At 39.3% G+C, this 15599-nt stretch overlaps 2 protein-coding genes across 5 annotated transcripts in view; one reads left to right on the forward strand and one right to left on the reverse strand.

Moving 5' to 3' along the window:
* Positions 1-3951, reverse strand: part of TASOR2 (transcription activation suppressor family member 2) — a 93350-nt gene extending 89399 nt beyond the window's left edge. Inside the window, exon 1 of one of the 4 annotated variants that reach the window (XM_007503871.3) lies at positions 3851-3951. Coding sequence is in view for 2 of the 4 variants with exons in the window: in XM_007503870.3 (XP_007503932.2) it covers positions 2970-3057 (88 nt within the window). In the remaining 2 variants the exon portion in view is untranslated. Of the gene's footprint in view, positions 1-2969; positions 3602-3850 lie in introns of those variants that run through there. The other 3 variants (XM_007503870.3, XM_056799031.1, XM_016426000.2) reach the window with 3 other exon arrangements.
* Positions 3771-15599, forward strand: part of ASB13 (ankyrin repeat and SOCS box containing 13) — an 81136-nt gene continuing 69307 nt past the window's right edge. The window contains exons 1-2 of the mRNA XM_056799033.1: positions 3771-3871; positions 4635-4688. The gene's annotated coding sequence lies outside the window, so the exon portion shown is untranslated. The remainder of the gene's footprint in view (positions 3872-4634; positions 4689-15599) is intronic.

Genomic DNA, 15599 nt, shown 5'->3' on the forward strand with positions numbered 1-15599 from the left:
AAATATTAAGAAAGAAATGGCTATCAATTCTGATTTGCTGAAAAAATAATGGCAAATGAAATGTAATAGGATCATGTAATAAGAAATGATGAATTTAAGGGATTCAGATAAACATGGGAAGATCTGAATGAACTGATGCAGAGCAAAACAAGCAGAACTAAAAGGAACAGATACACAACATTGACTAGAACAATGTCAATGAAAAGATCAGCAATATAAACGATAAGAAGTCAAACTCTGAATAAAGGAAAAACCAATGATGGTCCCAGAGAACAGATAACAAAACATACCTCTTCCCTCTTGGCAGAGAAGTGGGGTACTACTAGAACACAGTATATTGTATAGATTGTCAGATGTAGTCACAGTATTGGATGTTTTTGCATAATTGTTCTTTCTTTTCACAAGGGAGAGAGTTCAATCTGGAGGAGGGAGTTGAAATAACTCTGATGTAAAGACAAAAGGCATCAATAAAATGCATTTTTAATTAAAATAAAATAAAAGATGTACTGAATTGTCAAGTATTTGTCCAATACTTCACAATTATTTGCTTGAACAATATTTGTCCAACAAACAGAATGTCAAGTAGGATAGGTACTAGAGATTTCGTTGATATTCATCTCTAATTTGAAAAATCATCAAGTTTCCCAGGCTCATATACATGCATAATGCAAATTATCAAAACATTAATTTTAGTTAATAAACATAGATAGCATCTATACAGTACTTTAGAGTCTACAAAGCACTGTACATGTCTATCTCATTTGATAAATGCATTATTATAATAAACTCTCACTATTCACATTTATATGGTAAATCTTAATTTTGACTCAACAATCCTATGAGGTTATAGATAAAGAAATTGAGGTTAGGAGAGCTAAGTGATTTGCTCAGGATTACATAGCCAATTAAAAGACTGAGTAAACTGGAATGTAGGTCTCAAGTCCAAATCCAAGCAGGCCTAAAGTTATATAGTATTGGAAAACCTTTTCAAGATTGCATGCCCAAACTGTACCTTCAAGCTGCCATGAACCCCCTGTCCCCTCCCCCCATATTACCCCAGACAGCATTGGAATTGCAGGCATTAGGCTGCTGGGCAGAGGGGCAGGGCATGTGAAAAATGTCCTCAAGCCCTGTGGAGAGGGAAATGGAGCAGTCCCTTCTGGCAGGGCAGGGCATTGTGCCTCCTCTTTGCCAACACTGGGCAAACAATTTGCAAAGTACTCGTGTACTCAGCAATAGAGTAAGGGGATTGGAAGGGAGGAAGGAAAGAGACCTGACTCAGTAAGTTTACCAAAAAATGAGTTTCTACAAACCACAAAAGATGGTATAGTCAAAATAAGTTATTTATTAAATTAGCAAAATTTAGCCAGTGTGGAACACCTATGAAATATCCACATATGTTATCTATATTAATAAAGAATTCTTTCCTTCTAATCTCTTAGGAAATTAGTTAGGTGACTCAATGGATTGAGAGTTAGGCCCAGGAACAGATCTTAGATTCAAATCTAGTCAGACGCTTCCTAGCTGTGTGACCCTTGGGAAGTTATCCTGCCTATCCCCTTACCTCTGTTCTGCCTTGGAACCAACACATAGAATTGACTCTAAAATTGAAGGTATGGGTTTTTTTGTTGTTTTTTTTAAGAAAGAAAATGCTGTTTCTTAAGAAACAAAATGAAGCTCTGTCCCAAGATCTAGAAAAGAATATAAATGACCAGTTTCAAAGAGAATGTTTGCACTACATTAGCTACCAAGAATCAAAATAAAATACATATAATCATTTAAGCTTAATCATAAGAATGGACACTAAGAATTTCTTGCAATACCAAAGGATGAATAACATCCTTAATTGCTGCAATTCATTATCAAAGTCTTCTCGTTTAGTGTTGAACTGATTAAAAGGAAGCTATTCCTCACACACCTGTCAAAGAGAGCAAGGATGTGTTTACCAGGCTTTTTAAACTTCTTGCCCTACCCTCCTATGCTTAAAGGCAGCTGGGTGGCACTGTATGTTGGGCCTGCAATATAGAAGACTTGAGTTCAAATTCAGATTCAGACTCTTAGTTTAGCTAAATGAACCTAGGCAAAGTCATTTAACCTGTTAAAATCAGTTTTCAAACCTGAAAAATGAGCATGTATTACATTAGAGCACCTACTGTAACCTCAACTGTAAAACAGCAACCTACCTCACAGGATTGTTGTGAAGATCAAATTAGATAATATTTAATAAGTGCAGGTTCCTTTCCCAAGTGTGATGGTTGAGTTAAATTGGATTTACATAAAAAAGGGTAAATGTCATGTTCTGCCTGTCTTTGTCATCTGATACTGTTACTGACCTTTTTCTTCTGCAACCTTCGAAAACAATCCAAGTAATCAAGATATACAGGCGTTAGACCGTCTCATCCGGTAAAATTGTGAAAGGTGTTTTTTTTTTAAGCTTCCGATTAAGAATGGGTTACAATTAGAAGGTGAACATTCATCCTAAGATTACAGATTTAAAGACGAAGGAATCTTTGGAGGTCATTTAATCCAAACTCAAAATTAGAGATGAGTAAACTGAGGCCCAAAAGGGTTATGGGACTTGCCCAAGGTCATACAAGAAGGCCGGACTTGAGTCCAGATTCTCGGAAAACAAAGCCACCGTTTTGTTTTGTTCTTCCAAAAGAACCACGTTTTCCCTCCGCAACAATCCAATCACAAAGACATCAAATAAAAGCCACTCCTCTTAAAAGGGTCTGGCTGGTTAACCAAAATCAGTACAAGGTAACACAAAAGGCAAAACCGGTCCTGGGTTTTTCTTTAATAAACAAAACCTCCCAACTAAATACAATGGGAAGAGACCCCAACCAGCGTCAGCAGGTAGATTTTTCCTCAATTCGGCCTCTTCACACCCTGTTCCCAAGCAAAGCGGATTACTTGAGACCTGACATAAGGTGCACATCAGTGGGACCCACAACTGCGAGGGTTCTCACCTGTCTCAGGTGCTGTTACCGCCGCTGCCGAGGTCCCCATAGTCTCCAGGTCATTGTTCATTTCCTCTCCCAAGCTGTTAAGTTTCATTACTTCCTTCCTAACATGCGCACGCCGTCTCGTGGCTAAAGTACGAGATCTTTTTCTCTTTCGCTATAAAGAGACGTGTCTCATTTCCACAGAAACCAGGAGCTGCAAGCGGCTCTCCTACGTTTTACTCGAACCTTGGCTTTTGTTTCTAAGGCTTCACAGGCCTCCCTCCCTAACTCCGCGCAGGGTCGAGCCCCCTGCGGCCCTATCCCAGAGGGCCCTTCCTCCTCCTCCTCCCTTGTCCTCTGTCCAAGGGCACAAGGGAGCGGAGGGTGGGGGTGGGGCGGCGAAGACCGATCGAAGCTGGGGAGCTTCAGCACCTGGACTGAGTCCTAGCTGCCCCGCGATCCTAGCAGTTAAGAGGGTCCAGGATCCTAGAAACGAGTCGATACGAAGTCGACACAACGACTGGCAGATAAGGGTTGGGGGAGGGGATGGCGAGAAGACGATTCTGGAGGATCTTTCTTTCTTGAAAGGGAGAAAGAAGACAAACCCTTTCTTCTACCTAGTCAAAGGAAACATGTCGACCGCCTTTGGGAGGGTTGGCTAGCAGCCACTGAGCAGCCGGAAGTGAAACCTCCAAGACCAGGGGAGCAGGGAAAAAAAAAGAAAGTGAAAACTGAACTGTGGCGTCATGAGTGGGCGGGCAACCTAGCGCAACAGCGCGCTCCCAGACGCAGGGCGGGGCCCCCCTCGCTGTCAGTGCCCGCGTACCCCAGCCGTCAAACCGACTTAGTGCCACCCGGCCAGCTCAGCGAGCTCCCGCAGCCCCACCGCCTACCCACCAACTTACCCCCTCGGCAATCTGGGGCAGGTGAGGCCCCGGGGCTCAGCCCCTGGGGAGGGAGGAAGAGGGAAGGGAGAGACAAAAGAAAGGAAGGACGGAAGCGGAAGTACAACTCTCGGAAAAGGAAGGCCTGGAGGCGGGAGAGTTGCCAGGAAACCAACACCTCCCCGCCCCCTCCCTTCCAAAAGCTTCTTTGTATTGAGGGGCTTTTGCCCGCGGGCGCGACAGGCTCTGAACTTGCGGAGCCTACCCTGACTTTCGCTAGGGTCCACGGTTTCTCCTTAAAGCAATGAGAAGTCGGTGTCTAGTATCTGTTAAATAGTTGTCTGACCCGCTACACAAGCTAGGTTTCCAGGGAGGACACCAAAGAAGCCAGTCTCAAATGCCGCCTCTTAAAATGATTGCTACGATTTTGAGCATGTAATCTTCTCATCTTACTTTACACAGTACCTATATACATAAAGACCTACTTTTTTTTAGTATAAGGACAGCATTAGAAGCCCATAATAGTCACAGAATTAGAAGAGATTTTGCACATTATCAAGTCCAAATTCCTCATCTTAGAAATGAAGACAGAACAAGCAGAAGATTCAAATGGAGTCGTCCACACACACACACCCTCGCCAAAAAAAAAAGTGGCGTTGGTATATTAATCAAGTATTAAGAGCCAGCACTAGACTTGGCTCCAGAAGTGGGTGTATAAGTCGTTGAGTTGTGTCTGAGTCTTTGTGACCCCATTTGAGGTTTTCTTGGCAAAGATACTGGAGTGGTTTTCTATTTTCTTCTCCAGCTCATTTTACAGATGAGGAACTGGGGCAAACAGGATTCCTAAGTCACACAGCTAGTAAGTATCTGAGACCTGTTTTGAACTCCTGACTTTAGGCTGAGCACTCTATTCCCTGAACCCCTACCTGCCCAAAGGGAGTAGTACATAAGTTCAAAGAATGAAACAATTCCTTTCAAGGAGCTTACAGTCTACTGAGGAAAGACAAGTACGTATATAAAAGTATAAATATAATTAAGGTGGTAGCTGTGTGAATAGAGAATAGGTCAGAGTTGTTACGGTAAAAATGACAAGATTTGGCAACTGGATGACAGAAGTAGGAAAGTTTGGAAGAGGGGATGGTTTTGACTGGGAAGATATTTTTTGTAAGGTTGAATTTGTAATGAATCAGTAACATCCAATTTTGATGTGGATGAGTTCCAATTGTAATTGATGCAGAGTTTAGGGATTGGCTGGATAGATAGCTATACTAACCTGGTTATATTTAATAGGTTCTTTTAAAAAATTTTATTCCAGTAGAGACTCATGATATCACACAAAATGTTCGTGTTTGTTGATATTTCTAGAGTTCATAATTAAAGGCTGGAAAAATAGCATTTAAGTGACTTCACAAGAATACTTAGCTAATGATGAGTGATACAATCAGTACTATAAACATCCTTCTTACCAAAAAAAAAAAAAACAACCAGTAGTCTTTGCTTTTCTAATCATAAGAATTATATTTTAAAAGTCAAAATATATTCATAAATGATCCAGTCAACTACTGTAATTTATAGATGAAGGGAATGTGTCCAGAAAGGTTAATTGTCCAAGGTCACAAGTGGCTGAGCCAGGATTCAAACAAATGTCCTCCAACACTAAATACAATTCTTATAAGTGTTATAAGATCAGACCAATGGGGACAAGATAGGTAATTTTTTTTTTTTAAGAAAAAGAAATCTATCAGTTTTGGTAGACTACATACTTAAAATAAGTCAGCCTTGTCTTATAGTAGCTACAAAAGGTAATAGCAATTTTGGCAATATTAATAAAAAGATGTCCAGAATATGACAAATAATATTCTCACAGTTCTATCCTTATCAAGCCATATCTGTAAGTATGTTGAAGTCGGAATGCCACATTTTAGGAGGAGGATTTCCATGCAGAAGTATGTCCAAAAGAGGAAGACTAAGATAATGTAGGAAATCCAAATCATATATTCATTAGAGTTGAAAGGGCTCAATGGATACAGAGTCAGGCTTAGAGATGGGAGGTCCTGGGTTCAAATCTCATCTCAGATACTTCCTAGTTGTATGACCCTAGGCAAGTCACTTAATCCCAATTGCTTAACCTTTTAATTATTCTGCCTTGAAAACCAATACTTAGTTTTGATTCTAAGACAAAAGTTAAGGTTGGGGGGGGGGGGTTTGACTCTGAATTCTGTTTTTACAAAACCAAATAAAACAAGCATTTCCACATGCAAAGAAAAAGAAGATTGTACATAAATGAAATTACAAATCTCTTATACATTTGACTTACTTTTCTTCATAGCTACCTAATAAATCCAATCCACAAGTATCCCAGCTTCTCCCTACTCTTTTTCCATATCACAGAAAGTATTGTTCAGTAAACGGACATATTCATATAAATTAAACATGTTCATATAAATTAAGTGTTTCAGGTTTTCACTTTTTAGTTCACTTTCTGGAGGCAACATTCATAGTTTATTCTTCCAACATTAATTCTGTAACTGTATATAATATTCTCTGAGTTTTACTCATTTCACTGTTCTCATGTAGTTCTTAACAAGTTTTTAAAAAGTTAGCCTCCTCATCGCTTCTTATGGCACAGAAGTATTTTATCATAAGCATATGCCAAATTTGTTTAGACATTCCACTATTGATGGGCATGCCCTCAGTTTCTAATTTTTTGCCACCACAAAGAGAGTTGCTATAAATATTTTGGAACATATGGGTTCTTTCCCTTTTTCCCTGATGTCTTTGGGAAGCAGACCCAGTATACAGTTTTATAAATCTCTGGGTATAATTCCATTTTGTTCTCCAAAATGGTTAGGTCAGTCGACAGCTCTACCAACAGTGTTATCAGTTTCCCCATTTTTCCACATTCCTTTCAAACATTTGTCATGTTGCCATTTTCTCATTAGCCAATCTAATGGTGTGAGATGATATCTTGGAGTTGTTTTGTTTTGCATTTCTCATTTAGTAGTGATTTAGAGAGATTTTTTTTTTCATATATATGGCTTTGGTTTCTTCATCTTGAAATTGTTCATATCTTTTGCCCATTTATCAGTTGGGGGATGGCTTTATTATAAATTTTAAAAATTATTTATTTTTGATTTGAGACTTCTAGAGAAGCTGCCTATAAAAATCCAACCCTCCCCCTCCATTTTTCTGCTTTACAAATAAAGGGTTTTTTTTTTAAGATAGTTTAAAGAACTAGAGATGTTTATCCAAAAAAAAAAAAATAGAAAACTTCGGGATCTCTCTATATCTTCAAATATCCTTTATATGAAAGGAGGATTAAATGTATCATTTGGCTCCATGGGGCAGAAAACCAAGACCAGAAATTAGAGGGACACAAATTTCAGCTCAATATAAATCTAGCCATGGTGGTATATTTCCCTGGTGAGCAGTCAGGACTATGAGTTACTCATAGCACATTCTACCACCTTTTCCTATGTGTAGATAGACACTCCTGGTAGGCCCAACTTTCTCTTTAGCTATTCTCAAATACCATCCCCTCAGAGACTGGCTTTGCTTTTAAGCCAAAGCCAGTCAGATAATAGACACCCCATCTTAATAACAGCTCCCAGTTGCTGCTCCAAACATAACCAAATTACCAAGAAGAATCTTGGTTTAAAAATACTCCCTCTGCTTGAGAAACCTTGTCAAATTAAATCAGTAATTCTCTTCTGTAGTTCTGAGCCTCAAGCCAGACATCATGCTTTGGCAAAATGCTTTATTTTTTAAAAAATCAGTCTTTTTCTCCCCTCCAGGGAAATTCCTTTAATTACTTCTTCTCTCAATATTCGAACACTAATACAGGTTAACAATGTAAGTAGTTAACAATTTTATCACAATTACTTGTTTAAGAGGCAAAGTGAATGTTTACTGTGTAAAGGATAATTTTAGCATTGTGACCTAAACTATATTAATTATTGGTCGCCATGGATATCCCAAATAAAAATAAAATACCCAAGTCAGCTGAAAATTTATGGTGATTTAATTAATATAGTGGAAAGAAATTAAGAAGAAGGGAGAACCAAAGAGTGTAGGATTTCTCCCACCTGGCTTGAGCCAGGGGGAAGATTAGAGGCTCTAGGAAGGTAAGGTTTTTGAGAGTAAAAGAGGAAGGAATCAGCCTGAACTCCAAGAGGGCTCAGCCAAGATGCCTCAACCTGAATTAGCTCAAGGGCAAACTCACTGCCAAAACCCAGACAAATAGCTGCCACCACACCAAGATGTCATAACGCTTAGCACACTGCCAGCCAGAGTTTCCTCTCAGTGGAAAGAGGGCAAAGAGAGGAAGTGACGTGCCCTATATAGATGGTTTTACGTCACTTTCCTGCGTCTCATCTGTACCAATGATAGCTTAGTTTGACTTAGGACAACCCAGGGGTCTGTCAGCTGTTTCTGCACATGTCTGTTGAAGGCTATCTTCTTAGATACTTAATCCTTGAGTATGGGTACAGACATTCCTGACCTTGTTAAACTAAGTAGGGTGGAGCAATGTAGAGTTCCCAAGACCTGATTCTGTTAGACCAAGGATCTCCATTGTTACAAATTAGGAAATAGCTAAATCAAATCTTCTAAAGTATGGTCTGAGTAGGGTGGAGTAGTTTTAAAATTTGCAATCCCTCTGATGATCATTGGGAGCCTAGTCTCTCCACTGATCATTTAACATAATCATCTTGTAGTCCTAAAGCACTTTCAACTACAGATGTATACAATATTCAGTTTCCAAGAGGAAATTACAATAGTTGGGGAGGAATAGAAAAGAGAGAAAGCAAAACCAATGTTTTGCTAGGCACATTGACAAAAAGCCAAATTAGGGGTAGTCCCCTTTGGCATAAAAGTATACATTTACAATAAATGTTCAATCAAACTTCAGTTCAATCAACCACACCCAAAGTTCAGTCTTGATCTTCTTGATGTAGTGTAGGTTTTCTGGCATCTTTCTGCAACAGTTCATTCTCTGGATTTAGGAATTATCAATCTTCTTCCTTGAAGATCTTTCTTGAACAAAAAATTTCAAAATCTTGCATTTTTATTAAAATACAACACCCCCCCCAAAGTGGGTGTTAAAAAAAACATTCAGTTCAGCTCAGGATGCATGGTTGAGTTATGGATGTGTATGAATCAATTATTAAAAGAATTGGAAAAAAAACAAAAAAAAAACAAAAAAATATAAAGGTAAAAAAATGTAAGAAAGGTAAACTTTTGGGAGAAAGAAAAAAAATCAAAATCAGAATCAAAATACCAAAATCTATGTATATCAAATGTTGAGTAAGCAAGAATAAATTCATAATAGACCCTTGTACAGGTCCAATTTAAAGTAATTCTATCCCACAAGTCTGTAGGACAGAATGCAGTAATATTTCACTTACTCATTTGCAGCACATTGGGTGTATGGGGTGCTCACGGAGGAGTAATATCTTTGGTATGGAGGGCTTGTCGTGCCCTCCTAGGGCAGCTCTCCAGCCTCTGACCCTCACCTGACACCCAGCTCTCACTTGTGGCTCCTAGTAGCTGCTAGCATGTGGCAGTGGCCACACCCCAGGCAACGGCTTCGACAGGCCGGCTAAACCTTGTGAGGGTAGCCATCGGGTCAACATCGACCCCTGGTGAACTAGGGCTTTGCTCACCCAGCATGTGAAGACTGCTTTGGCGGAACAGGCGGAAGAAACCAACAAGAAGGTTCAACCGCTGATATGGCGATGCAGCAAAGCACTGTGGAGTGCTTAGGGCGTGTTGGAGCACAAAAGACAACACGGCCATCCAATGCAGCTGAGGAAGTCTCCAGGTGTAACGACTTTTCGTGCCAATGGACCCAGGCTTCCAACGCCGAGAGAGTGGGACTGTCTCTGTGCATCGACTTTTCCACTTAAATCTTCATGCACAAAAACACACAAAGACAATTGTCATCCTCGGTTACCAAGAGACTACTACTACTCATTTGCAGCCAAGAGTACAGGAAGTTGCCATACTATAAGAAGAAAAGGAACTAGAATTTTATTTTGATAGGGAAGTGTCATTCCATCATCTGATTTTTCCTTCATTCTCAGGGATAGAGGGAGTCAGGATGGTAGCCAAACTTTGATACTTGTCTGTAAGTATTTTCACAAAGAGTGTGGATACAAGGAAGGCCTATTTCTTAACATATGTCAAGCATCACCACCACGAGTCTCACACTAGGTTCAAGTCCTTTGTATTGGCTTAGAAGTGCATCAGTCCTACCTGGATTGGTTTCTTTCTTTTTTTGACCTGTGTGCACTTTGGGCACTATTCAGGTTAAATCTGTGCTCCTTTTGGATCCCGTTTCCTAGAATCAGACACAAAGATTAATCATAGTCCCATAACAATTATCAATAAATGGCAGGTTCCCACAGTCTAAAGCTGTTTGGGTATGTATTAATATTATAGCAAGTATATATTATTGTAGAATAAAATTAATATTATTTGTATGTGCCTTAAGTACAAGAAATGAGAAAAGGGGAAAAAAACTAAATATTCTAATCAAAATAAAAGGAAAGCAATCATAAAATGGGGGATGGGGGGCGGAGATCAGGAATTCAATGTGTTCCTGTAAACAGTATCCACTTGTCAATGGATTATTATCTCCAATGCATGAAATAGGATACAGTCAATCAGTCTCAACAGAAGATGCTCTCTACATGTGAGCAATCAATCCAAGAGTCCTTCTCTCCATTCTTTATAGATGTTGGAGTAGTTAATAATATTTGGAATGGCCCTTCCCAGGAAGGCTGAGTTGCTGCAGTACGCTGGAAATTCTTAATATACATCTTGTCTCCTGGGTTCAGGTTGTGAAGTGAAAAGTCTAGTGGTCTCATTTGTATTGCAGCTCCAGATTCATGGAGTTCATGAAGGTTATGCTGTAATTCCTATATATAGGAAGCAATAGTAGTATCTCCCCTTAATAGTGATGTATATGCAGGGGAGAAAGGCTTAGCCTGTATAGGTGGATGTCCAAAAAGCATCTCAAATGGTGAGATGTGTAGGTCTCCTCTAGGCCTGCTTCTAAGATAAAATAGGGCCAGAGGGAGAATTTCAGGCCATTTTAAATGGGTCTCAGTGCATAATTTGCCAATTATAGTTTTAAGTTCTTTGTTCATCCTCTCCACTTGGCCTGAGCTCTGGGGATGATATGGAACATGGAATTTGGGAGTTATCCCCAAGCAAGAATATATCTGATTTAGGACAGAATCAGTAAAATGACTTCCTCTATCTGAATCAATACATGCTGGCAGGCCAAAGCTAGGAATAATTTCTTTTAAAAGCACCTTAGCAACAAAACTGCCGTGGTTTGAGTCACAGGAAATGCTTCCGGACATCTGGTTAGTTGATCTACTATGACTAGACAAAATTTACAATGCCTTTGGCATTGTTATGAAACCTATTTGTAGGTGTGCAAAAGGTGTGTAAGCCAGAGGATGCCCACCAAAGGCTTTGCCATGAAAGGCATGATGGTTATATGCTTGGCAGGTAGAGCAGGCTGAACACACTTTAGAGGCTATAGTAGTTATACCAGGGGCTATCCATACTCTCTTAACAGAATCCATGATGCCCTGGGTGCCAAAGTGACCATTTCTATGAATAGATTGGCAAATTTGGTGATAGAAACTTCTAGGGAGCAGGGGTTTTCCTTCAGATGACACCCATACTCCATTAATCTGTTTTGCTTTGAATTTTTGCTTCCATTATTGCACTTCCTTTTCATTATAGGAAAGTGATAAATTTAAATCATCAGTGATTGTTAATGTTAAAATTAATTCAGGCCCTTCTATGGCTGCTAGCTTTGCAGTGGCATCTGCTTGATCATTTCCCCTAGAGACAAGGTCAGTGCCACCCATATGGGCAGAGCAATGAACTATACAGCTAGGGCTTCAGGCAGCTGGAGAGCAGAAAGAACTTCATTAATAATTTCTGCATTAGCTATAGATTTTCCAGCTGAGGTTAAAAATCCTCTCTGGAGTCATAGCATCCCAACTGAGTGACAAATGCCAAAAGCATATCTAGAATCTGTATAAATTGTTGCCTTTTTAACCTTGGCAATTATACAAGTGTATTTCAGAGCTATGAGTTCTGCTCCTTGAGCACTAATATTAGGGGGCAGTGAAGCTGACCACTCAATGGAAAATTCTGTGACTATAGCAGCTCCAATGTAGCATATGCCATCCCTCATAAAAAAGGAACCATCAGCATAGGAATAGAAGGGTCATTCCTAAAAATAATAAACAGTATATATCTAAAACCAACAGCTAATATCATCTGCAATGGGGATAAACTAGATGCATTCCCAATAAGATCAGGAGTGAAACAAGGATGCCCATTATCACCTCTACTATTTGACATTGTACTAGAAACACTAGCAGTAGCAATTAGAGAAGATAAAGAAATTGAAGGTATCAGAATAGGCAAGGAGGAGACCAAGTTATCACTCTTTGCGGATGACATGATGGTCTACTTAAAGAATCCTAGAGATTCAACCAAAAAGCTAATTGAAATAATCAACAACTTTAGCAAAGTTGCAGGATACAAAATAAACCCACATAAATCATCAGCTTTTCTATATATCTCCAACACAGCTCAGCAGCAAGAACTAGAAAGAGAAATCCCATTCAAAATCACCTTAGACAAAATAAAATACCTAGGAATCTATCTCCCAAGACAAACACAGGAACTATATGAACACAACTACAAAACACTCGCCACACAACTAAAACTAGACTTGAACAATTGGAAAAACATTAACTGCTCATGGATAGGACGAGCCAATATAATAAAAATGACCATCCTACCCAAACTTATTTATCTATTTAGTGCCATACCCATTGAACTACCAAAATACTTCTTCACTGATTTAGAAAAAACCATAACAAAGTTCATTTGGAAGAACAAAAGATCAAGGATATCCAGGGAAATAATGAAAAAAAACACATATGATGGGGGCCTTGCAGTCCCAGACCTCAAACTATATTACAAAGCAGCAGTCATCAAAACAATTTGGTACTGGCTAAGAAACAGAAAGGAAGATCAGTGGAATAGACTGGGGGAAAACGACCTCAGCAAGACAGTATACGATAAACCCAAAGATCCCAGCTTTTGGGACAAAAATCCACTATTCGATAAAAACTGCTGGGAAAATTGGAAGACAGTGTGGGAGAGACTAGGAATAGATCAACACCTCACACCCTACACCAAGATAAATTCAAAATGGGTGAGTGACTTAAACATAAAGAAGGAAACCATAAGTAAATTGGGTAAACACAGAATAGTATACATGTCAGACCTTTGGGAGGGGAAAGGCTTTAAAACCAAGCAAGATATAGAAAGAATCACAAAATGTAAAATAAATAATTTTGACTACATCAAACTAAAAAGCTTTTGTACAAACAAAACCAATATAACTAAAATCAGAAGGGAAACAACAAATTGGGAAAAAATTTTCATAGAAACCTCTGACAAAGGTTTAATTACTCATATTTATAATGAGCTAAATCAATTGTACAAAAAATCAAGCCATTCTCCAATTGATAAATGGGCAAGGGAAATGGATAGACAGTTCTCAGATAAAGAAATCAAAACTATTAACAAGCACATGAAGAAGTGTTCTACATCTCTTATAATCAGAGAGATGCAAATCAAAACAACTCTGAGGTATCACCTCACACCTAGCAGATTGGCTAACATAACAGCAAAGGAAAGTAATGAATGCTGGAGGGGATGTGGCAAAGTAGGGGCATTAATTCATTGCTGGTGGAGTTGTGAACTGATCCAACCATTCTGGAGGGCAATTTGGAACTATGCCCAAAGGGCGACAAAAGAATATCTACCCTTTGACCCAGCCATAGCACTGCTGGGTCTGTACCCCAAAGAGATAATGGACACAAAGACTTGTACAAAAATATTCATAGCTGCGCTCTTTGTGGTGGCCCAAAACTGGAAAACGAGGGGATGCCCATCAATTGGGGAATGGCTGAACAAACTGTGGTATATGTTGGTGATGGAATACTATTGTGCTCAAAGGAATAATAAAGTGGAGAAGTTCCATGGAGACTGGAACAACCTCCAGGAAGTGATGCAGAGCGAGAGGAGCAGAACCAGGAGAACATTGTACACAGAGACTAATACACTGTGGTATAATCGAACGTAATGGACTTCTCCATTAGGGGCGGTGTAATGTCCCTGAACAACTTTCAGGGATCCAGGAGGAAAAAAACACCATTCATAAGCAAAGGATAAACTATGGGAGTGGAAACACCGAGAAAAAGCAACTGCCTGAATACAGAGGTTGAGGGGACATGACAGAGGATAGACTTTAAATGAACACTCTAATGCAAATACTATCAACAAAGCAATGGGTTCAAATCAAGAAAACATCTAATGCCCAGTGGACTTACGCGTCGGCTATGGGGGGTGGGGGGGAGGAAAAGAAAATGATCTATGTCTTTAACGAATAATGCTTGGAAATGATCAAATAAAATATATTTAAAAAAAAAAAAAAGGAACCATCAATAAATAAGACCAGATCTGGATTGTCTAAGGGAATGTCCAAGAGATTATCTCGAGGCTTTTCTGCCATGGACACTAGTGTTTCACAACTGTGTAATGATTCTCCTGAAATTGGTAAATCTGGAAACAAGGTGGCAGGGTTAAGAGTTGTACAGCATTTCAAGGTAATGTTTTCACTATTTAACAAGGTTATTTCATACCTTGTAATTCGCTGATCTGAGAATGCCTATGTTCTATGTCTTAGCAACAATGCTTCTACCTCATATGGGAACATAATTGTTAATGGACATCCCAATACTAGATTAACAGTTTTGTCACTAGTAAGGCTGTAGCAGCTACTCCTCTAAGACATGGTGGTGCTCCTGATGCTACTTGTTCCAGTTGGGTAGAATAATAAGCAATTGGGCTCTGAGAAGGCCCCAAAGTCTGAGATAAAACACCTGAAGCTACCCCTCTTCGCTCATGTACATATAAAGTAAATGGCTTGTTGTAATCTGGGATGCCTAGAGCAGGGGCAGACAGGATAGCCTGTTTTAGATCTGATAGAGCTGACAAGTGTTCTTGCTCTAATTTGAAGGGTTCAGGGACAGAATCTCTTGTTAGTGCTATAAAGGAGTTAGTAGTTTCCCCATAGCAAGGAATCCATTGTCTACAAAACCCTGTTGCTCCTAAACTTGCTCTCAACTGTTTCTTAGTGGTAGGAGTGCTTAAATTTTGAATATTCTCAATTCGTTTGGGAGAAATAGAGCAGGCACCCATAGTCAGAATGAACCCCAAATATTCTACTTTAGGGAGATACCACTGAACTTTACCCTTTGAGATCTTATGTCCTCTTTTATGTAATTCCAAAAAAAAGGTGTTTACTATCTTCTTGACATACTTCTGCATCTGTTGAAGCTAAGAGTAGATCATCTACATATTTGATTAATTTGCTATTTTTAAATGTTATATTATCTGTGTCTTGGCTCAAAATTTGTGCAAATAAACTTGGGCTTTCCACATAACCCTGTGGCAGACAACTCCACATATATGAGAGCTCTTCCAGGTCAAAGCAAAGATATGCCTGGAGGTCTCATGTATGGGTATGGAAAAGAAGGCTGAGCACAAGTCTACTGCTGTAAAGTATGTAGTTGTGCTAGGAATAGAAGAAATAATCATATGTATATTAGACACTACGTAGTGTCTCTTTATAACATGGTTGTTCACAGCCCTCAGATCC

Source organism: Monodelphis domestica, chromosome 5 (assembly GCF_027887165.1).
Source record: "Monodelphis domestica isolate mMonDom1 chromosome 5, mMonDom1.pri, whole genome shotgun sequence".
NCBI classification, from domain to species: Eukaryota; Metazoa; Chordata; class Mammalia; order Didelphimorphia; family Didelphidae; genus Monodelphis; species Monodelphis domestica.